General features: G+C 42.6%; 1 protein-coding gene across 1 annotated transcript in view; it reads left to right on the top strand.

Annotated features, from left to right (window-relative positions):
* The window catches only part of Pitpnc1 (phosphatidylinositol transfer protein cytoplasmic 1), a 245,535-nt gene that overhangs the window by 214,678 nt on the left and 6,342 nt on the right, over positions 1–24,515 (top strand). The window contains exons 7-8 of the mRNA XM_074045478.1: positions 8,335–8,490; positions 12,043–12,106. Coding sequence (XP_073901579.1) covers positions 8,335–8,490; positions 12,043–12,106 — 220 coding nt within the window. The remainder of the gene's footprint in view (positions 1–8,334; positions 8,491–12,042; positions 12,107–24,515) is intronic.

Below are 24,515 nucleotides of genomic sequence, written 5' to 3'. Positions count from 1 at the left end.
TAAGTGTGAGATGGATCGGAACCCACACCAGACACAGTCTCACATGTTCTGCACTAATGAACAGCCCTCGGTATCACCTTTGACTGTTGTGTCCTAGCGGAAGAGGTAAAACCTGCCAGTAGGGCTGCCCCCGTGGAGAGAAAGCCCTCTAAAAAAGATGTCCCAAAGAGAAGAGATGGCCAGCTGAGTCCACCTGGCCCTGGGGAAACAGTTCTGGCTCTACCAGCTCAGCCCCCTCCATACAGAAGGATTTCAACAGCAAGGATCCGACCAGCCATTTGCCAAGCCCAGGGAGTAGCAGAGCCAGAGGCCTCACTGTGAATAATGGAGAACTCCCAGCTCCCCATGGTCCCAGCCAGCAGGCTGCTGGGCTAGAGAGAAGCAGGGTTGGTCTCTCTAGGTAAGAGCCTTGTTTTCAGAGGCTTCTCTGTCTCCCAGTGGCGTTCAGGACACTCCAGGACTGAATGAGTGAAAGTTACCAGATATCTGGAAGATTTGCTTTATGAGCATCTCTGCCCCATGTTAATTGTTTAATTGTGTCAGGCCCCAAAAATGGGTTGAAGTGCTTCCCCCAGGACCTGAGTGTGAACTGGGACAATAGGGTTGGGATAGGATCTTGACAGAAGTAATCAGGTTAAAGTGAGGTCATTAGGGTAGGCTGTCATCCCATATGGCAGGTGTCAGTACAGAAAGGAAAAAACTTAGACACAGACAGACCTGTACAGAGGGAGGACACACAATAAAAATGCCATGTGATCATCCCAGAGGGACATTTCTATAAGCTAACGATCACCAGAGATTGCTAGCAAACCACCAGAAGCTGGGAAAAATGCAATGTCCGCTTATGACACTTTAAACTTGGATTTGTAACCTCCAGAATTGAGACAATAAATCTCTGTTATCTGAGCTCCCCAGCCTGTGACACTATTACAGCAGTGCTAGGAAGCAAATACCTCCAGTTTCTCACTAGGGAGAAGAACTCCCCCGACCCCAGCTTGGAAGGTTACTGAAAGGACAGGCTAGCACATGTCTGAGTATGCCTCTCAGACCTTCAAAAGAAAGCTTATAAGTCACCTTTAAAATGTTCAAACCCTGTAGTGTGCTTGCTAGGCAAGCACAAGGCCCTGAGTTCAAACCCTAGTACTGCCAAAAAGGAAAAAAAAAAAAAAAGAAAGAAACAGATGCTCAAAGGCCTCTCTGACTGTTGGGGTTTTGTTTGTTGTTGTTCTTATTATTGTGTTTTGAGACAGTTTCTTACTATGTAGCCCAGGCCGACCTCAAACTTTCATTCCTCCTGCCTCAGCCTCCCCAGTGCCAGGATTACAGATGGATGCCACCATGCCCAGCTGCTTGTCTCACTTAGAGGCTAACCCATTCTGCGTTGAGAAGAGGCTACCCAAGGAGTTCACCATGCCATGGAAGATTCATACTTGGGTGGTTTCTGAGGCTCCTGGGGGAGGTCCCTTCAGTGAACAGCACACAGTAAGGGCAATCTTCCTTGCTCTCTGCTTTTGTCAACCTGGAACAGGGTGCTCCGGTCTCAGAAACCTAAGAGAAAGAGGGATATAAATGATTTTGGAGCACTGCAGACTATCACATGGTCTTGGTGCAGGACCCAACCATGGGTCCCACTAACAAGAACCCTTCTCTTCGAATTCCTTCAGCCATTATACTTACGGACACTGACAGGTGACAGCTTCCAGAAAATGCAAATGGCCCCCGAGCCTTTCACTCTCACAAGGAAACCTGCATGATGTGGGTGGTCACGTTTGTGTTTAAGCTAGCCATGTTTTTTCTGTACATTCGACTCCAATATTAGCAATAACAGGTGATAATCCTGGCATCGTTCTGTGGAGCTTAATAAGATGAGTGAGCTATGTTACAGCTTTGCTTTGTTTCACGTGTGTGTCACTGGGATATTTCCCATCGTCACACACCATCTGGGGGCCATGCTGGGCTGGGGACTTTGTCTACTTCTTCTAATCTAAGCCTCCCAATGACCCCACAAGGGAGTTGTTAACACCATTCCTTGGTGGACACTGAATCTGACCTGACAGACGGACAGTGTTTCGGACAAGTGTCCATCCTCATGGGATAGGGGTTTCGTCTTCATCCCATAAACTGTTGTTTATCAACAACAAATGTTTATTTCTCATAGTTCTGGAGGCTGAGAAATTCAAGCTCAGGGCTCTGGCTGATTTGGTGTCTGGTTCACAGATGTCGACTTCTTGCTGTGTTGTCATGTGATGGAAGGGTTTGGGGCTCTGCAGAGTTTCCTTTACAAGGGCTCTAATCCCTCCCAAAGGCCCACCTCCATTAACATCACATGCAGGGGGACACAAACATTCAGACCATAGCGGGCTGGGAGCATGGGGCTAGGGGGAGGGAGGGATTGAGGACAAGTTGCTGACCATGTCTGAGCTTCAGGTGCCTCATCTAGAGCTAACAGTGGTGCCTAATAGCAGCGTTGCACCTTGGGAGCTTTGGAAGAGCTGGGTGTCCAGATCCCTGCCCATGCCCAGGTAGAGCTGAGCTCTGGGGTTTGACATTGCTCTACCTCTGCTTCCTGTTCAGTTCCTGGCAGTTCTGGAGCCCAGAAGTGCAAAATCAAGGTGAGACTAGGGGCCAATCTTCCTTTCCTCTTCCAGTTTCTGGTGGCTCCCAGAGTTCCTGGGTTCATGGCTGCAGAACTCCCGTCTCTGCCTCTGTCCTCAAGTGACCTTCTCTTTGTATTTCCTCCTCTGTCTCTTACAAGGACACTTGTCATTGGACTTAGGGCCTATCCATTTAATCCAGGATGAATCCATCTTCAGATCCTTAGCTTAATTACAGCTGCAAAATCCTTCGTTCCCAATAATATCTCAGGTGAGGACTTTGCAACTGTCTTTCAGGGATCAGCATTCAGCTCACTGCAGACAACATCCTTGCAGATTTGGTTGTACTGGGTTGGGCTTCAGGAGTCTTGAGATGTATAATCTTTTGGCCACACTGTAGTCAGGCTTTGTGACTTTTATATTAGGCTGAAACCAATGTGTAGAAAGGCCCATGGAAATCTGCAACATTGGAAGTAAAGGTTAAGGCTTATAAACCTCATTTTAGCTTTTCATTTATTTATTTTTTTGGCATTACTGGTTGGGACTTGAACTCAGGGCTTCACACTTGCTGGACAGGTGCTCTACCACTTGGGCCTCTCCACCAGCCCTTAAACCTCATTAAAAAAAAAAAAAGGAAAGCTAGCCAGGCTCTGGTGCCTCACACCTATAATCCTAGCTACTTGGGAGGCAGAGATCAGGAGGATCACAGTTCAAAGCCGGCATAGATAAACAGTTCATGAGACCCTATCCTGAAAATACCCAATACAAAAAAGGTCTGATGGAGTGGCTCAAGCAGTAACAGCACCTGCTTAGGAAGCATGAGGCCCTAAGTTCAAACCCCAATGCCACCAAATAAATAAATAAATAAGTAAAATAAGGAAATCTGCTGGGGTAAGGGTGTAGCTCAGTAGGTGGAGTGCTTACCGAGTATGCATGAGGGCCTGGGTTTGATCCTCAGCACTACAAAAATAAATAAATAAATATATTAATTAATTAAATTAAATAAGGAAACCTGAAAATGAAAGGCTAAAATGTAAGAAAATCCTGTTCTTTTATGAAGAACGATATGGGGCTGGTGCTGTGGTTTGTGCCTGTAATCCTAGCTACATGGGAGGCTGAGATCAGGAGGATTGAGGTTCAAAGCCAGCAGGGCAAATAGTTCATGAGACCCCCTTCTTCAAAAATAACCATAGTGTAATGGACTGAAGGTGTGGCTCCAGCAGTAGTAGAGTGCCTGCTTTGCAAACATGAAACCCTGAGTTCAAACCTCAGTCCCACCACCAAAACTGGAACCATGTAGATACGTATGTTTAGAAACCCTAGTGAGAAGATGGGAGTAGAAGGAATGACTCTAAGAAGAACCAGTATTTTGAGGTGCTGGGAACGGGATGAGAACAGAGAAGTGGGCAGTGACCAGACTTTTTCAGATAGACCTGGTGGTTTGGTGACACCATCTTTTTTTTTTAGCTCATTTCCATTCAAACACTGGAATGATCATTTCTGATCTGAACTTGTGATGAAAGGCATTCCCTGGTATACCCCTTTCTCCTTCTTCCCTTCACTTTAAAAGTGAATCTCTAATTACAGGCCAAGTTTGACTTACTAGATGAAACCAACAGCTGTAGATATGACACCAATCTTGCAAAAAATCAACACACTGTTGCCATAAAAAGCCCAATTGTTAATTGGTTCTTTGGCATCTAGCTATAACAAAGACACTCTTTTGCTATTTAATATGTGAATGTCCTGGAAAGAACATTAGGCTAGAATTTGGAGAGGCTGCCTGTCACCAAGTACCTATGATTTGGAGGTGAAGTATTTCCTTCCTCTCAGGCTTCCATGTCCTTATCTATAAAATTGAGGACATGAAACCAAATTACCACTTTCAGCTTAAAAAAATTTTTATTCTGAAATCTTGAAAACACAGTGTACTTGTCATTCCCATCTAGCCTTTTCCCACAACTTTATTTTGCAGTAGGGTAATATAATTTTATAATTTTGTAGTGCAATCAAGACCCACACATTCATTTAAGCATCCCTAGAGGTTCTGCTGTGTGAGCAGGACTTTTTAGTCTTATTCTGAACTGAATTTTGCTGTGAGGCCCGTAGTTTGAGATTGCTTTGGATACGCCCTCTACCTGGGTTCCACTTTTAATGATGCAGTCCTGTTTTCTTCTTGTGTAGTGTGGTCCTAGAATATACCAGATGATTATGGAATAAATAGCTTGCAAATTCAGAGGGTTGTGAGCTGAAGAAACAAGCAATAGCAGTAAACCAAGGAAGGCAGGAGCAGGGGCAGCTGGTTCAGGTGCCCCCATCTACAGGCCCTTGTTCAGCCCCGCGGTGCAGGACCTGAGGCCTATGAAGGCAGCTCTGGCCATGGCCTTGGTTTTATTTCATTTCCTCCCTCTGGTGCCAGCCCTCCTTGTTCTGCTCACTGGGTTCTTTGTCTCCTGCAACTCTGGGTTGCTGGGAGCTTTGGCCTCTTGCTTTCCACTCCTTGCTGGCTCTGTAACCATAATCTGTTTACACAGGTACTAACCCAAATAGGACGACCTCCACTCAGGGTCGAGAGGGTTTGCCCATCCGTAGTGACCACAGAGTGGAAGACTTAGTGTGGCTGTCCACATGCAGTTAATAATATGTAGCATTGGCCTCCATTGTAAGAAAGGTAAATTGTGAAAGAAACCAGTTTTCCCTGTTCAATTCTAGCTGCTATAGTTAACTCACAGGGACTACTCGGCAGGTATAAATTACCTTGTGTATAACTTTCAGACATGTGGCCTCAAAGTTCAGGAATTCTTAGTTTGTTTGTGAAAGCACAAAGTCATGGTTCGTTCTCCTCATCTTTGGTGGTCCACTTCACGCTTCTGTTCTGTCAGCTCTGGCTGAGGAACAACCCACCCCAGAATTTAGGGCTTAAAAGAACAGCAGTGCGTGACTGCTCACAAGCTTGACTAAACTTCATGGGGCGGGTCCCCTGCTCCTCCTGGAGCTCACTGAGAGTGAACTGCGTGAGGTGGCTTTTGCCCTCACGTGGCTCAGCTGGGATGCTGGGGCACCTTAGACCTGACCGAGGCTCCCCCACGTGCCTCACCACGTGGCTTCTTGGGCTTCCTCATAGCATGGTGGTCTGGGGTAACCAGGCTAGTCTTTTCACACTGGAGTGAAACAGTTCCTGTTTAAACTGGCCCAGTGTCTCTTCTGCCACATCTTATTGGTCAAAACAAGTCATAGCCCAGTCTAGGTTGAAGGGGAGAAGGAATAGATTCCACCTCTTGAGAGGGACAGCAGGCTAATGCAGTGAGGGGAGGAACCGGTGGCGGCCATCTTGATAGAGTTTCCACCAACATCCATCTAGTGATACATCTCTTGATTTATTGGTGTTTATTATTTTTTTCATGAATTCAACATGCTTTGTAATGTCTTTGCATGCATAGGGTATACATAATCAGTGTCTGCAGCTTGATAAGTTTGGAGATATGGGTGCATGACCCATGAAGCAATCACCATGATGTTACCTGCACGCATATCCAGCACCTCCAGAAGTTTCTCCCACTTCCTTATTTATTACCATCATAAATAGAGCATGAAATAGCTCCTGGCCCATACAAGGCCTGCTGAGCACACTCAGCAACCATGTGCTTGGGATAATGACCTTTATAACTTTACATAGGAACAGAGCCAGTATACCCCCAAAATGCTACTGAGGTAGCACACTTTAATCACCCCAAAAGGAAACATTTGCAGTCATTTCCATACCAATTCCTTCTCCCTCCTTGGGCAACCACCAAACTACTTTCTTTCTCCATAGACTTACCCATTCTGGACATTTCCCATGAATGGAATGACACGGTATGAGCTTTAGTGAATGCCTTCATTTAATTGATGTCAGGTTTCTTCAAATTCATCTTCACTGCCACATGATCAGTATTTTATTTCTTTTTGTGACTGAATGACTTTCCACTCATGGATGTGCCACACTCTGTGTATCCACTCACCATTTGAAAGACATCAGCTGATGGACATTAAATGTCTGCAAACGTTTGTGGACAAGTTTTTTATAAGTACATAGTTTTCAGTTCTCTCAGGTAGATATCTAAGAATGGGTTAAATGTTGGAAAGTCTATGTTTAACCTTTTGAGGATGTACTGAAAAGTTTTCCAAAGTGGTTACACCATTTTACATTCCCATCAGCAATGTAGAGCTGTAATTTTTCCATGTCTGTCAATACTTATTCTTGTGTGTATAGTATTTTAACTAGTCTTTCACTTAAGTGTTTTGGCTAAGATTCTGATACCTCAGTCATGTGTGCATGACAAGTTCAAACAGGGTTCAGGCATTTATTGAACATCTGTGATGTGCCAGGATGGTGGCAATGGGACCCATTGTGCTCAAGGGGCCACAGTCTAGTGGAGGTAATAAGCAGACATATGATTACAGAATCCCCCCACCTGCCAGGTTCAGGACAAAGGAGGAGCCCTCATTCAACTACAGCAGCCAGAGTCCTGGGAGAGGGGATGCTTCAGTTCAGTCTGAAAGAAAGTAAAGGGGAGACTGGCAGAGTGGGGGCTGGCTGGGAAAAAGGAGAAGGGACTAACCCAGGAGACCCAGGAATTCCCGGGCTTTGGAGAATGGGGCTACCAGGAATTTCCTAAGGCTGAGGGTACAGCGTGGCATTAGGATGGTGATCCAGAGAAGATGCTGGACAGACAAACAGTAACACAAAGGATCTTGGATTCATGCCAGGTGTCTTAATTTTATCTGTGGATGGACTCTAAGGAGGAGAGTGACAGGGTCAGGCTATCATTTGGGGTGACAGTCAGACAGAGGGACTGAAAAGAGGCAGAGAGAACAAGGCCTCTGCCTCACCTTTCATGAAGGATTGGTGTTGGCCTAGGGTGAGAACTGGCCCTGGGGGCAACTGCAGTGGTGGGAGTGCTCACAGCACAGAGGTCCTGTGAGGAGTGGATCTGGGAGGAAAGTCACGGGCAGCCTGAGGCCTCCACATGGCCAGAAGGAACCTCAGGTCAGCCAGATCTGACAGAAGAAACCAGTGTTTATTTGTGTGAGGCCTGCTGTAGCCTGAGGGCTGCCTTGCAAGCATGAAGCCCTGAGTTCAAACCCCAATGCCACCAAAAAAAATTAAAAAGCAGGCATGTTTGTAGGTATATGCTGAGCAATTATCCAAAAGTGTGGAACCACTTTTAGATTGGACTCTTGTTTTTTGTTTTTGTTTTGTTTTTCATAAAGCTTATTGACCCCTAAGATCAAGGAAAGAATACAATGCAATGTAATAACTCTAGTTTTAAATCATCATGGTTTTTCTTAGTGGGACTGGGGTTTGAACTCAGGGCTTTGTGCTTGCAAGGCAGGTGCTCTAACACTTGAGCCATGCCTCCAGCTAAATCCTATTTTGGCATAATCACAGGTAAGCTACCTTTTGCCAATTAATTATGTTATAATCCTCCCTTTCTAAAGCTGAAATGTATAGAATTCACCTTTTTTTTTCAATATTGGGGATCAAACCCAGGGCAAGTGCTCTACCAGAGAATCACTGACACTATTTCCAACACATTTTCATCAATGCTGACCCTTTCGTGGTCACCCCACATCTTTTCCTGTCCCCAGCCCCTGGCCAACAATAATCTCCTTTCTATCTCTGGATTTGCCTATTCTGGAATCTCATACAGATGGTTAAATTTTTAATACATCAAGTTCTCTGACATATTTTTCCTAGGATCCTAAACACTTCAAGTCTGAGAAGACAGGTCGGGGACAGTTGAGGGAAGGCTGGAGAGATAGTCATCAACCCATCATGTGCTCCTACAAGCTGGTGACCGTGAAGTTTGAGGTGTGGGGGCTTCAGACCAGAGTGGAACAATTTGTGCACAAGGTAAGTGATCAAAAGCGGTTCCTGAGCCTCGGACAAGGTCACTGCCTTTATTGGCAAGTTAGAGTACATGATGTCCAAACAGTGGGAGCCAGTAACAGGTAACTATCTAGAAAACACTTTTGGGGGTGAAGATGCATTTTCTCTGTGGGCTTCATTTTCTCCTGCTACAAGATACAGATGTTTTGCACCCCACCTCTCATTCCATGACCTCCATCTCTATCGGGTGAGTATATCTGGGAAGCAGGGCTTTCAGAATGTACCTCTCACCTTGGCATCTGGCTAATGTACTTGCAGGCAGAGGCTCTTGGGAAGAGGCCAGGCAGCTTATCTGTGTGCACAGCTCCTGGGGCTAATTCTCGCTCAGAAGATCTTGCAGACGTAGGCAGCAAAAGTAGACGATGCCTCAAGAGACAGAACAAGAACTCCTTGTCGTCCCGTTGGACAGCACACCTCAGCACTTCTGCTCACTTCATAATTGTTACAGGATTACTAACAGCCACAAAATGTAGATTTCAAAGGCGCACTCATTTTGAGGCAGGGACCTGCTTTTTGACAACTTCAGTTCCCTCGGGGTTTCTAACATGATTCTTTCCCACATGACTCTAAAATAATGGGAAATGCAGTGTTGAATGTTGCTCTCATATTCATAAAATTAAATACTCCCCAACTTGTCTCCTCATTCCAGAAGGTTGGCTATCTGTTTTTCCTTTTAAAAACGGATAAAGAACAGCTGTAAATGTGGCTCAAGTGGCAGAGCACTTGCTTAACAAGTGCAAGGCCCTGAGTTCAAATCCCAGTACCAACAAAAGTAAAAAACACTTAAAAACGGGTGCTGGTGGCTCACGCCTGTAATCCTAGCTACTTGGGAGGTTGAGATAGGGAGAATCGAGGTTCGAGACCAGCCCAGGCAAATAGTTTGCAAGACCCCCATCTCCAAAATAACTAAAGCACACAAAAAAGGGCTGGTGGAGTAGTTCAAGCAGTAAGAACACCTGCCTGGCAAGCATGAGGCCCTGAGTTCAAACCCAAGTGCCCCTAAAAACAAACAAACAAAATAACCACAGCAAAATGGACTGGAAGTATGGCTTAAGTGGTAGAGTGCCTACTTTGCAAGCATGGAGCCCTGAGTTCAAACCCTAGTTGCACCCTAGAAAAAAAAAAAAACCTGATAGTCACTTTCTACAATTCTTTTGGGGACACTGACATTTTTCCTCAATGCATTGAGCTTTTCATGACTTAGCTGGATTTGGCTACCCACTGGGTACCAGTTGACAATAGAAGGATATTTTTGGTTTTTGTTGTTGAGATGGGGATCTTGCTATATTGCCCAAGCTGGCCTTGAACTTGAAATTCTCCTGCCTCAAACTCTCAAGTAGCTGGGATTACCAGTTTGTGCCACTGCACCCAGCTGGAAAGTTTAATTCTTGAATTTAGGTCTAAGGAATGGAATACCAATCTTTCAATTCCTTGCAGCCTAGGCTTGTAGGCATAGCAGACTCTGGAGCAAATCTTCTTGCAAAGGGGAGTGTTCGATTAACCACCAGGCTCCAGACCCCATCCTACCATCCAGGATCGGGAATGGAGCGAGGTACATAAGGGATTGGGTTCTGAGAACTCTGATTTTCCTCCAGAGTCCTAGTTATTAAGCAGGAAGATGACCACAGCTACCAGAGTAAATATTTTGCTGCCTCAGCTCTGTGTCTAAGGCTGTGTGTCTGTGTCTTTCTTGACTTCCTACAACAATCTGTCTTTCTCTCTCTAACTCAGTGTCACCTCCTCTTAAGGGTCATTACATAGCGAATTTGACTTCCTCACACAAAGCATGTTTAGATTGCCTCGGGCTCATTGTGTAGTTTGGAGAATCCATTTCTTTAAGATACCTGTAAGAAGGGTGCTCCAGTGCCAGGTTTCTCTGCCCATTTCCAAGTGAAAAGAAGTGTTACTGACGCCCCCAAACACACCTGCTCTGGCACGGATGCTGCTAATGAGCCTGTGGGGGTACATTTGCATGGGTTTGGTGTGCCAAGGATGCCTTTCTCTGAACACCTTTGTTTTTTAAGAATCTATTCACAGTGAAGGGGGGAATGTTGGAAAGTGAGCCATTAGCACATTAGTGAATCTTGTTTCCAGCCAGCAGCTGTGTTGTGCTTAGTGAAATAGGGTACATTTACTGATGCCTTTTGATTTCCATGAATTTGACACACTCAGCACTCAAGTGTGCGTGGCTGCACGGTATTTCGTATATTCATTCCATGTTTCCTACTTCCAAGCAGAAAAGCCTCCCTAGCTATCCAGAGGCCTGGAGGAATAAACACTTCATTATAAATGCTTCCCTTGTTTCTGCAAACCCACCGAATTAAAATCCTTCATTTATCAAAACATGCTTGAACCTTCCTTGAGAGGTTTTTGACAATCACTGGATTTGTTTGCCAGGAAGAAAGGAATGTTGGAGGGAGACCATAAGTATCCAAGAAACATAAAAAAGGCATATTTATGCAGAGGGAAAGGAATACCATGAAATAAAAGCACGTGAGCAGAATTAAACACACACACACATGCAAACAGTCATAGCATTTTTCTAAGCCTTTTATTGCCATTTTGTATGCCCATAGGAAACAATTTCATTCCTTCTGTCTCTGGTTAAGCTTCTCATTCCTATTAGGTTCTATTCTAGTTTGAGTCTCTTATTTTTCTCTCTTTCGATAATAATTGACTAAACTGTTTTTTTCCTTCTATTACATGAGCATCGAGCCTTAGAAGGGTATTTACTTATTTTGTGTACCACACCTTGATTTACTTTTTAAAAATGGAATAATATTTATGATATTTCATCAGAGAGGAGAGAATGTTAAGTGTTCTTTGCTTACAAGTAACTTGCTACCCAAAAAGAGGGTTCTTGGTGCTAAACTTTTTTTTTTTTTTTTTTTTTTTTTTTGGCAGTACTGGAGTTTGAACCCAGGGCTTTGCATTTGTGAGGCAGGGGCTCTAGCACTTGAACCACACCTCAAAGAAAGGAGTTTTTGATTGCCAACATTTTTGACCTCCTGGTCATAATTATGGCACCAGTGAGAGACATACACCCCACAAACGAAAAGTAGACACTGTCCTAGTTAAAGATAATTAAAAAGAAAAACCTCCAGTTGAATAGCCTAGAGATTCATTTGAATTATTGTGTGACCGTGAAGTAGTTATCATTAGTACACAACCCCACCCAACTCAAATAAAATGAAGCTATTTATTTTATTTTATTTTTTGGTGGTACTGAGGTTTGAACTCAGGTCCTCCCGATTGCTAGGCAGGCACTCTACCACTTGAGCCACTCTGCCAGCACTCAAAGCAGTTTTTTTATGGCAAATGTATGCATGCTATGGGAAGGGCTGGGGCTGAGCAAGCGCAGTACCTCTGTATTTCAGCTCAAAGTTGTCATCACATGTGAACGGAGGGATTGAGAAATCCAGCATCACCAAGATTCTCAGAACTGGATACAGAGTATTTTCTGAACAGTGTTGACCAAACATGGTGTTATTCCAACCTCCTTCTTTTACTTTTTAGGTGGTCCGAGACATTCTGCTGATTGGACATAGACAGGCTTTTGCATGGGTTGATGAGTGGTATGGTAAGTCAATTTCCCTGAAATAACTTACAGAACAATTTCCTAACATGTTTGGCTTGGGCTTTCAGCCCATCTGGCTTCAACCACTACCTACAAGGGCAACAACAAAGGCAGGCTATTTCTTCCTCTATTGGAAATAGCACTGTCCACCGAGCATAATAAGGATGTAATTATAGAAGCTTGGTCTAAAATAACCACAGAGCTATTGACTAAGTCGGACCTCAGTATGTTTGATACCTGCATAGTTGATATGCAGGACCCCACCATTCTCTGCTGGATGGATTTCAAACCCATCCTAATTTATCTCAAACTCCAGTTCAAGATCAAAGTTGTCTGAAGCCTCATGTCAAGCAAAAGCAGCCCTTTGATGCAGAGAACACTTGAAACAATCATTCACCAAATACATCTAGGTTCTGAAAGAATTCAAGGGTGAATGGAAACATGGGTGCCTCACTAATCCTAATTGAAATTGTCGTTTTGGCTTTTTTTTTTTTTTTCATGACATGAGAAGAGTTAACCAAGTTCTGCACTTTACCAAGTAAAAACAAGGTTTGTTTCACCCATGATGGATGGGCTATTCTCCCCAGGTCCCCAGCACTATGGTTTTGTCCACATGAGTCCTCTGCATTCCCAGAATCCAGATGACTTGTGTCCTTGGCTATAAATAAAAAGGAACACGCCCAACGGGTGACTTAGGTTAGATCTGATTTTCAGGTCACTTGTTTAATGAAATTCCCTCCTTCTTGACCTTTTCCTAAGTCACATTAAATTTGTTCTGAGTGTAACCTAGATTGTACTTCGGTCTTTTCCATCATTGTTCTACCCATCCCTCTCTTTGCTAAGCAGAAGGCACTGTAAAAGAATACAATGGAAAAAACTGGTGAAGACAGTGATGGTTATTAATGTTGTTAGCTGCTCCTGAGTCCCATTTAGAAGGCATAGTTCTATGAGCTATGGGCTTGTTTTGTTTTGTTTTCAATTTTCTCAGATCTGCACCTTCTGAAGAGTAAATACATCTTCCTGTGTTTCTCCAAACTCAGATCATCATTTATACGCTCTTATCACATCCCTAGAATGCTATCTGTCATATAGCAAGTGGCCATAAGGTCTCCCAGAGACCTGCCTGGTGACTTGTGTTTGGTGAGGCAGGTGGATGGAAAGTCTCCTGTGATTACTTCCTCTGATTGAGAAACAAATCTTTGTAGGTATTTTTTTCCTGGGGAGCTTTTCTCAGATTCTCAAAGGGAGTAGGGACCCCCAAAAAGGTGAAGAACTTCTAGCCTCTCCTGACTTGTACTTCTCAGAGCTCACGGTTTCCTTGTTATTAACTTCAAGGGAATATCCAAGGGATATTCAAAGAAAAATAGGCTTGAACTGATTAGAAGTTTGGCAAGAGGACAGACATCTGAAGGGCCAAAAATATGCCACTTTAAAGACCAAGAAACTTGGATAAATTTCTCTCTAGCTCAAAATGCCATTGAGGACTTTCCAGAAAAGGAAACATGACAAAAGTAGCTGAGCTCTCTGATCAAGAGGACAAAACACTGTGAGCCTGCTGATCAGAAAAGAGGGCTTGATTAGAGACAGGATATAGGAATAAAACAAAAAAAAATATGAGTGGGTATCCAGCAAGTGAATGGCCTGTGTGGAGGATGGGGGCCATTTTTTTTTTTTTTTTCTATCTCAGCCAGGCCCGGGAAAAGGAAAAGACTTAAGGGCACTTAATTAAGAGAGAGAGAGGGACTTACCTAATATGCCCAAAGCCCTGGGTTCAATCTGAATTCTCAGACTATTACAGGAGCCCAAAACTAGAATAATAGATCAAAGGAAATTCAAGCTTTCCAGTCCAGAGAACTTTAAGAAAAGCATCTACCTATTTACTAGGATGGGAGGGGGAGGGCACTTAACAAGTCAAGGAGTCTATGATCAAAAAGACCTTTCTGTATCCGAGTGAGGTGGGGAGAAGAGAGTGCAGGTTCTAGTGGCTGTAGATCACTGGAGCCCTGTACTCCCCACCCCTCCAGTGGGCCTCTACCCTCTAAACCCACAGTCATAGCCCCATCCAAAACAAGCAGCCTTTTACTCAACCAGGGGTCTGAGAACCACACATCCAGTTCATGTAAAGACTGCAGGCCTCAGCTCAGCGGAGCTGCAACCCAAGAACACAGTGGCTCCTTCATTACCTGATGAACAGGGCCACCTATTCAAGGTCATGCTGGGAACTGTGGATCTTTAAGGTAGATGGGTGTCTGTTACCATGGCCAAGTGCACACCAGGATAACCCTTAAGTTGTGGGTATTTGGAGTTTCTTATTTTTCTCTGGTTTCTACAGGCTCATTGAGGCTCTTGTTAGTAAACATGAACAAGGTCCAAAGAAAAGAAGCCCTCAGGTACAACTTACAGCACTGGTTCTCAGAGGGAGGTCCCTGGGCTTAGAGGGGGATTTGTTACAAATGCGCACTTTCAAACCTCCACCCAAACCCACTGACTCAGAAGATTTGGAGGGTCTAGCTTCCCCAGCCATCTTGTCTTCCCCAGAGTTTCAGAAGCCCTCCAGATGATTTGGAATTATTGGCTCACAGAATGGGTTATTAAACCAGATTGGATTACAAAGCCAGTTTAAATCATTCAGTCCAAATAGGTAAGACAAGAGGGTCACAGATATCTTCAGGACCAGCTGCTAAACACTGATCCCTGGTTAGAGTTAGGAAAAAGCTTCTCTTTAAACAGATGAGTTAGAAGAAGGTATGTCCCTTCTGGGCAGACTCAGCAGGTACAATGGGCTTGGAGCTAAATTTTAGTTCCATTCACCACCACAGCTATGTGTCTGTACAGTGCCCATGCTGGACACCCTTCTGCACCATCCATGGCAGCCCTATCTGCTTTTTCTCTAATTAGAATCACCACCTTCAGTACTTAATTATGAGTCAAGAAAAGAGACATTGCCGAGAATGGTGATTTTTTTCCCACCCAAAGATTAATTTTGCATCTCTCCCCAAGTTCCAGCATTTGCCTGTCACGAAACTATTTCCCTAGGCAGATTTTATTCTGCTCATGCTCACTGTAAAGTATAACCGATTCCATGTTAAGGAGTTCAGTCTGTCTCTCAAAGCCCTGATTGGTCTTTATCCAGGAGCCTTGGGTCTCTCTGCATGACTAGAACACTAATCAGAGAAGCAACAACAATGCATTTCAGGAGATGGGGTGAGAGGGGAAGTGGATAAAAATAGCCAGCCCAGCTTCACAAAAGCCTGGTTTGGCTTCTCAAATCTGACAGTATTTTCAGAGAGGAGCACTGAAGATTGCCAGAGGGAGCCTGTGTCTGAGAAGAACCTCACGAATGTCTTTGACATTCCCCCAGAAGTGTGAGGGAGGGTGAGTTCTGGCTGGTATAGATGAACTGTCTCATGAAAGTGACTGAGAAATCAGCTGGAGTCCCTGGAGCAGGCCTAACAATGAGTGAAGTGAGCTTGGGTGAGAAATAAGCCTGCTAGGACCTAGTGTTAACTGCATTAGTTCACCATGCTAGCTTTTCAGGTTTCCTGAAATATGAACTTGAGTGCCCTGGCTCTTGTTTAACATTTTACATGCGTGTGCATCTTCATTTTCCAGGGAGAGCACTCCCGGCTTTCCAATTTTCAAAGGAGACTGTGAACCCTATACTCCAACACCAATTAAGAACTAGAGAAAAAAGACTCCAGCTGTAGATGACAGTTCTAGATCTTTGTTCTAGATCTAGTGGTCTGAATTACATGGACAGGGTACACCAAGCCTCAAGGATTGGCTGCTTTCAGTACAGAAAGTGTGGAGGCACCCTAAGCCTTTTGTATCAAGCATGTATTGAGTTATAATCATTTTAAAGGGTTGAAAAGTAATGCTTTCCAAGGGAGAGCTGCCATTTTGCTGGAGCTCAAGGAGTATCCAATCTTGTTCATGATTGCTGGATCCTCCTTGACCCAATGACCTGTTCAAGACTTCAATTTTGACCTACAATCAGAAGAAATGACCATTATTTTGGTTGAGGAGCCTAGAAATGGCAAGGTAATGTTTGTAGAAGAAAGTATCCTCAGATAAACATCACAAAACAAAAGCCACCATTTTGAGAGTTCTTCACGCCCATCTCTGGAGTGTGAAACAGGAGATGTTTCTCCTTCTCTTTCCTATTTCTCTCTGCTCCATCCTGTTTTACTAAAATACATCCTTGCCAAACTTCAAAGAAGAAGAAGTATCCAATTCATCACTGGACAGGTCATTGAATTACAGTATGAACTTCTCTTTTATTTTTTTAAATCTTAGCTACTGCCACTGTACAGGAAAATCCATGCTTGCAAATTTGTTCTAGGGTCTTCATAGTATCTGCAAGTTCAACTGATTTGTATCCTGAAGGCCTTTCAAATATTGATCTTTGCTGAGGGGCTGGAGGTATAGCTCAAGCACCTGCCTTGCAAGGACAAGCCTCTGAATTCAAACCCCAGTATTGCAAAAAAAAAAAATAAGCAAATAAATAAAATGATTGGGCTGAAGGTGAAGCTCAGTGATAAAGCATGCATGAGTCCCTGGGTTCAAGCCCCGGTACCACAGACACACACACAATAATAAAATGAAGAAAAAGAATGATTGAAAGGAAGATACCATCATAAACAATGTTAAAAGACTAGGAAAAATGTTTGTAGTCCTATGTAGCCAAAAGGGGATTAATATCTATACTATATAAAGAAGTCATATAAATCAGAAATCTAATACAATACAAAGAGGTAAAGAATATGAATAGGTAAATCATAGAAGAAATGTAAATGACCAAAAACTCATTATCAGTTATAAGAAATATAAGGAGAACAAGAAGATATTACATTTGCCTCTCTGATAATAGCAAAATTTGAGACTAATATCCAGTTTGGGTATAAAATGCTGAAGTACAAAGTATACTATAAAAATTCTAGGTTCAAATAACCCATGACCCAACTACTCCACTTCTAGAAGCTTATTCTCAAGACATAAGACATGTACAGCTAGGTGCTGGTGGTTCATGCCTATAATTCTAGCTTCTAGAGGCTGATATGGAGAGGGTCATGGTTAGAGGCCAGCCTGGGCAAATAGTTCGAGAGGTCCCATCTCCAAAATAGCCAGAGCAAAATGGACTGGAGATGTGGCTCAAGCTGTAGAGTGCCTGCTTTGCAAGCCTGAAACCCTGAATTCAAACCCCAGTCTCACCAAAAATAAATAAATAAATAAAAACACATGTTCTCATGAATATATGTGCAAATCTATTCTGTGTGGTGGTGTTTATAAAACTTAAAAACTAGTTCAGTTTAAAACATCCATTTGCGGGCTGGCAGAGTACGTCAGTGGTAGTAGACCTGCTAACTTACCAAGCATGAGGCCCTAAGTTCCAACACCAGTACTACAAAAAAAAAAAGTCCACTCACAGGGCTACGGTCAAGGAAATTATGATGCACCCATACTGTGAATATTGTGTGCAGCAGTTTAGAAGAATAAGTTAGTTCTTTACATACCAATATGGAAATACATACATTTTCCGTTAGTAGAGAAATAAGCCAAAACTACTTGCACATATAGTGTAATAACTATTTTATGATTCTATATAATTAACTAATTAATAAGACTGTATGTGTGTTGACATATATGTGACTTTCTAGAATAAATATCTACCAGCACCTACCTCAGTCTCCCCAGGTTATCTCCAGGAGAAGCAGTAAGATTGGTGGAAGAGGTAAAAAAGGTATTAAGCACTTTTCTGTCGATAATCCAGTACTGTTTGAGTTATTTTTATCGAACGTAACTAACTCATGTCTTACTTTGAGTAACTGAAGTAATGAACGATAATTAGAAACTGTATTTTATCTTTAAAAGGATAGGAACGGTTGAAGCAATGGAGGTCATAGTTGACATCTGTTTTCCTTTTTAATGGGAGTCTTTAGTTGCTAACCTAGGAAACCAAAGATGCCTGAATTCACAAGTCCCCTGGACCAGCATGCCTTTGCCAAGGCTGGGCTGGTGGCAAAGGAGGGGATTCTGACCTTGGCCCTGTCACCTGGCCAAGGAGAGGGTCCCACTCAGGTTCTTTGCAATGTGGCTTTCGTGTCCTGAGGTACAAAACTGGGATCTGTTCTCTCTTCACCTGAAGGAGGGCAAGAAAGAGAAGGAGAGAAAGCAAGAGAGCAAGGAACTGGGCACCGGTGGCTTACACCTGTTATCCTAGCTACTCAGGAGGCAGAGATCAGGAGGATCAGGGTTCAAAGCCAGCCCTTGGCAAATAGTTTCCAAGACTCTATCTCAGAAATATCCAACACAAAATAGAACTGGAGGAGTGGCTCAAGTGGTAGAGCACCTGCCTATAATAAGCATGAGACCCTGAGTTCAAATCCCAGTGCTGCAGATAAGAGAGAGAGAGAGAGCAGGAGAGGGAATTTTGCCTTGTTGAAGTACAGTAAGGAGAACATTTATACTCTAAGGAAAGTTCCCAGTGCCCACTAAAGCAGTGTACCCCCAAGAGCAACGTCGCAAAGATCTTAGGATGCACTTCCCTCATCAGAAGATGCACTGTGCTGGATCCCGCACTCTCCAATCAGGCAGTTAGCTCCACTGTTACTTGCTAAAGAAGCCTTGATTTAAGAAACCTTACTTAAGAGAAATAAGTCATGACCTTTTAAAATCTGTAAGAGGCAACTGTTTACCAAATAACTGACACAGAATTCCTTCCATTCAGAGTGCGTCTGATATATAGAACCATTTGTTTGCTGCAAGTAAAGGACTGAACCTAAATTGTTGGAAGTCACTATGATCACTGAAAATCAATCAGTAATGAAGATGAATCGTCTGAGAGTATGATCTGTCATTGAGCATGTATAATTGAATTTTCTAAACATTGATTCATATATAGATTCTGAGGTGATATATATTACAAATGCAAGACATAATGCATTTTACCAGGTGACCTGAAGGGACATTTCCACTATGTTAGGACTTCCATAAATTACTAAGAATATTGAAAATGTTTGCAGTATTTCTATGTGTATTTATGGTATGTGGGGATATTTCAGGATTTAGACAAATATATTTCCCATCCACATCAGCAAAGCCCAAATTATCATTATCTGCTAGAGAAACTACTCTGCTAAAAATGTTCATTCTTGGGGCTGGCAGAGTGGCTCAAGTGGTAGAGCGCCTACCTAACAAGCATGAGGCCCTTAGTTCAAATCCCAGTACTGCCAAATAATATATAAAGTTCATTTTTATGTGGTCTAATTTGGGAAAAAAAATTCTTTTAGATGGGATTCTCTGAAATTTTGTTTCTTTTTGTTTTCTGTGGGATTCTGGGAAGCAAACCCAGGGCCTCCTGAATTCTGGGCAGATGCTTACTACTAAGCTATACCCCCAGCCCTGAAATTTTAACTCTTCATTAAAAAAAAAAAAAAAGGAAAAACACCAGCCAGGTGCAGTGGCTCACATTAGATATCTCAGGTACTTGGAAGTGGAGATCAGGAGGATGGTGGTTCAAGGACAGCCCCTAGCAAAAATTAGCAAGACCTCATCTCAACAACAACAACAACAACAAAAGCCTAGTATGGTGGTGCAAGCCTGTGATCCAGCTATACAGGAGGCATAAGTAAGAGGATCGTTGTCCAGGCCAATCAGGCAAAAAATATGAGACCCTACCTGAAAAATAACCAAAGCAAAAACTGCTAGGGACATAGCTTAAGTGGTAGACCACCAGCCTAGCAAGCATAAGGTTCTGAGTTCAAAACCCAGTACCACACAGACAAAAAAAAAGTTCCTAGAATGACCAGAAATTCTACAAGAGTGTATCTTACCAATTCCAAAATGATGGTATCCGTCTTCCAGTGATCCATAAGAATAAATGTTTAACTCCACAAAAGACTTTGTTAACATTTTGAAATGTAGGCTTTTGGTGTTTTAAAATGTAGACGACTGAAACGATATAGTATTATATGTGCGATTTGTGTTTAAAATTTTGATCAGACATACTGTATCAATGATATCTTTCTATAGTAGTAAATATTCTTCTACTTCAGTTTAATGATTGCTTTACAGTTGTTTTTAATTTTTTTACTGTTATGAACCAGGCAGTAAGGATCGTCTTTGTTGCTAAATCTTTTTTTTCACATCCATAGAATTGACCTATCTTGGAAAGCCCATAGTCACACTATTGAGTTAATTAAAAATAAAGAATGGCTTCTGCCAGGATTCACTCAAGCAAAAAACTACAACTCCTTTGCCTTTGTCTTCCAAATTAAGTATCTAATGATGTATATGTAAAGAAACTTCTTCAGATTTGAAACTTTTAGTTAAAAGTGACCTCTTAGTATTCATCCCAGGTGTGTTTGTGCTTAAGAAATTGCAATAATCAGCCACTGAAATGAACGTGATTGCATTGCAGAATGTGTTATTAACTATGGTGCATTTGTTCTAATCAAAGCAGCATTCTTTCATTGCTTCTCCTTTACCTGTTTTCTAAAAGAAAAGCATGTTCCTTGCTTGGCCAGGTTGCCACTTAGCACTGGTGATACATACATTGCTGGACCACAGTTCTGATTGATAATTTCAAGGCAGGAGGGAGATGGTCAGCTAAGTAGAAGAGCCCAGGTCTGGATTTCGAGCCACACTCCATCTTGGGCCCAGACCATACCAAATGAAATCATAAGCTCTGTAATGTCTGCCCTTTGGAAGTGAACAGAATGTTACATGACACTTGGACTGTTGTAAAAAAACACTAGTCAGATGATTAGGAAAATGCTTAAGGAGAAATTCCAGCTGGGAATGCCAGTCCTCACCAAGCCAATTAGTGATCCGGTGGTAGATTAAGCTTTGTTCAACATGCCTTCCTTGGAAAGAGGCATGAAGTCAAATTCCACCAAGACAGCAACAGAGGAATGCCCATCTGGGACAAATGCTGGTAAAATGCCAAAAAATAATTAAGGCGTGAGGTGGGGGGGTGAAGAGGAAAACTAAGGAACTATATATCACTGTCAACTTTATGCATTTCCCATACTGAAAACGGATGAGTTCCTTGTTTATGTGATTTTTTTTGGTGTGTGGGGGGATGTTTTGTTTTTGTTTAATTGCTATATAGTCCAGGTTGACCTTGAACTCTCAATCCTCCTGCCTCAGCCTCCTAAATGCTGCAAATTACAGGTGTGTACTACCACACCCAGCTACCTTGTTTCCTTTTCTTTTTGTCAGTTGAAATAAGACAGGATTTGTCAACCCCAACACTACTGACATTTTGTGTCAGAAAATTCTCTGTTAGGAGGCTGGGGTCCTGTGCACTGAGGAATGTTCCACAATATCCCTGGCCTCTCTACTCACTAGACAGATGCCAGTTAGAACCCCTTCAGCAGTTGTATTAACCAAAAATTATCACCAAACTGCCTTCTGTTGAGAACCATTGGATTAAGAGATCGTTATGTTGAAATACTGAAAAATTGTAGGCTCAGGCCAAAAATCATGTCATGTGCCAATTTATTTATAGATCCATGTGGGTGGAAGTAGTGCCAGCCATCTTCAAGCTGTTAGGCTAGACTTGATGTTAGTTCAGTGTAGACGTTCACTCTCTGACACCAGGTATTCTGTGCAAAAATACATGCCTGTGTGAGAATTGCAACCCATCTCACTTGTACCAGTGAACGCTGTGGTTCTGCCTTCTGTGTCCTGACTCCTATAATAGCAATGAAAGTGTCCTTTCTGGTGTGAATGCACTCACTCAGAGACTCTCTAAATCTCTTTGGGAAAGGTATGCAAAGGTAAGTGTCAAACCAAATGAACCCGATCCTCTGTCCCCAATGGGATCTTCTAACAAAGCCTTAGGAGATCCCAGGCTACGCACTGCCCACACGCTATAATACCTTCTACCATCAAGTTCACTCCTCGAGTCAGCCCTGAATAATCACCACTCTTCTCTAAGTCTATTTTGACTCAGCTTCCTTGCCCTCACTCCCTCTTGGCTGGTTTCTCTAACTTTATGATTTATTCTTCATAAAGTTAGTCCGTTTTCTGCTTTTTTAAAAACCTCTTTGGCTACTGCTAAGCTACCATCTTTCCCTAAAAAAAAAAAACTCCCCATTAAAAGTTTGCATTTAATAACAGAAGTTGCCAACGTCTTGACCTCTTTCAGATATGACAATGGATGATGTTCGGGAATACGAGAAAAACATGCATGAACAAACCAACATAAAAGTTTGCAGTCAGAATTCCTCCAGTGTGGATGCCATAGAGAGCCATGCCCAAACAAGTGTATGTAGAATTTTTAAAACATGTTGCCCACACTGTTCGAAACAAACACCCAAAGTGATTTCTGAGATCCAGCCTTCCATAAGAAACGTGTCGTCGCCCACAGGCGCTCGGTGAAGACACTGAGTCTAGAGTGGGCAATGTTCCCTCTTTCTTCCAGACATTTGGATTCTTCAAAGCTGCTTGATTTGGGGGTCATTTCAGTCATAAAGCTTCGAACGTAGAGAGTGAAAACATTTCATAAAAATGGCCTGAACCACCATAAAAGAGAACAGGAGTAAAAACGAATGTCATATGTAGAACAAGATGTCAGTGACTTTTCAAAATCTGGGTAACACTCACTCACTCATTCAGGGAGGGTTTCTGGCTCATCTACTATTTTAGGTTTCTTTCCTGTGCTTTGAAATGCTTTCTTAGGCTCTTTAGAGCTGTTTTACCCAATCAGTTCCTTTTCATTTAGGGTAATCTCTGTGTGCAGCAGACCCCGGCTGAGAGTGAATGGCGTGATGCACTCAGAATGGGGGTGCATAGTGAGTGGATCCAGCCTCACTGACCCAAGGTTATATAGCTGCACGTGGGACATTGAGAGATGACTGGCTGGTGTTGCCAGCCTCTGAAATACAGCTCCCTCTCAATCATTCATGCTAATGAAGAGGAGATACAGTAGACAAAGGAAGCTGTTATCCCCAAATCATTTATATGGGTCTTCAGCCACAGCTGTGATCTCTTCAGGTTCCAGCTTGAGTTGTCATGTTTGTGAACCCAGGCCCTGGAATAATGCATTCTATGGGGTTTTTTTTTGTTTTGTTTTGTTTTGAAAAGCAAGAATCCAGTTAAAACTTGCCTAAGATTTTGCATGATTAAAAAAAAAAAAAGATTGTAGTTATAGAAAACAGAGAGGTACCTGTTGTAAATGGATGCTTTAGAATTGTGAAGTCTTCTGGGAAGCACTTTGGAAGTTTTCAGTTAAGTTTTTAGTGCATGTCTTTGAATGTGCACTGCTGTGGGATGCATGTGACTGCCTTTGAGGCTGCAATGGCCCTGACTTTTCCTTCCCCACGTGGCATGCAGAAAACCATGTGGGTGATACGCACCTGAAGGGTTTCTTGTGTGTGCATGGATTCGAATACAGATAAGACATTCGCTTCTCCCTCCCTGCTCTAAAGCTAGGCATGTTCTTTAATTTCCATCATTTTCAATTTCCTTTTCTTTTAGGAATGTTAGACCCAAGTCCCCATCAACCACTTTGAAAGCTGCTCACTGTGACCAGACAAAGAAGCCCGTGGGGAAGGGGGAGACAGGATGTCAACTGGGCTCTAAGCACAGGGCTTTTCTCATTCCAAGTTCTTAGAGCTTGGAGCTTAAGGCTCTTTGCATGGTTCACTTTTGTTTTGACTATTATTATTATCATTATTACTATAAATTCATTTACTGTGGAAAAGGTGGTAAGCTGTAACGCCCCCCCACCTCCAGAAAGTCTGATGGATGCATTCTCAGGCTGCAAATCATGGTTGTTCCCATGACTTGCACATAAGATATGTCTCCCCCTGTGAAGTTATACCAAGTGGTCATTTTGAATGCTTTTGACATTTCCTTTATTCACTGGAATTCTGTGCAATTGGGATCATTTGTTTTTCCATAGTCTGTCTTTTCTTTCATAGTGAAAAACAGTTAAAGTCAAGACTCTGCTGTGCATCACAAATATAACAGCATGGGTGCTAAAAGATTTTAATCATCCACCTAAACAGATAAATTAGATTGAAAGTATGCAAAATTAACATCCATGGACACAGCAATAAGGAAATCACTGTCTCATTTTCAATTCAGAGGTTTCAAAACCCTTAAGGAAGGGAACTTCTAAGAGACTCTGGGAGGCAGTGGAAAATCAAAGCTCTGTGCTTTGGATGACTTCTGCCCCCTGCTGGATGCACAGAGTACAGCAATGTATTCAGCCACTTAAGAAAGTAACTTTTCAAAGATGCTGCTATCCATTCATTACAACGAAAACACACCTTGTAGCCTAATTCACTAAAGTATTTTTGAGAATTTCAACTTTAATTCAAAAATTGAAAAGTTTTTTAAAAAAACTTAATCTCATTTCTTAATTTAATAGTCTTAATAAGTGATAAGTTTGTAGGTATAA

Source organism: Castor canadensis, chromosome 11 (assembly GCF_047511655.1).
Source record: "Castor canadensis chromosome 11, mCasCan1.hap1v2, whole genome shotgun sequence".
In the NCBI taxonomy this organism is placed as follows: Eukaryota; Metazoa; Chordata; class Mammalia; order Rodentia; family Castoridae; genus Castor; species Castor canadensis.
This window is presented reverse-complemented; position numbering and strand designations above follow the sequence as displayed.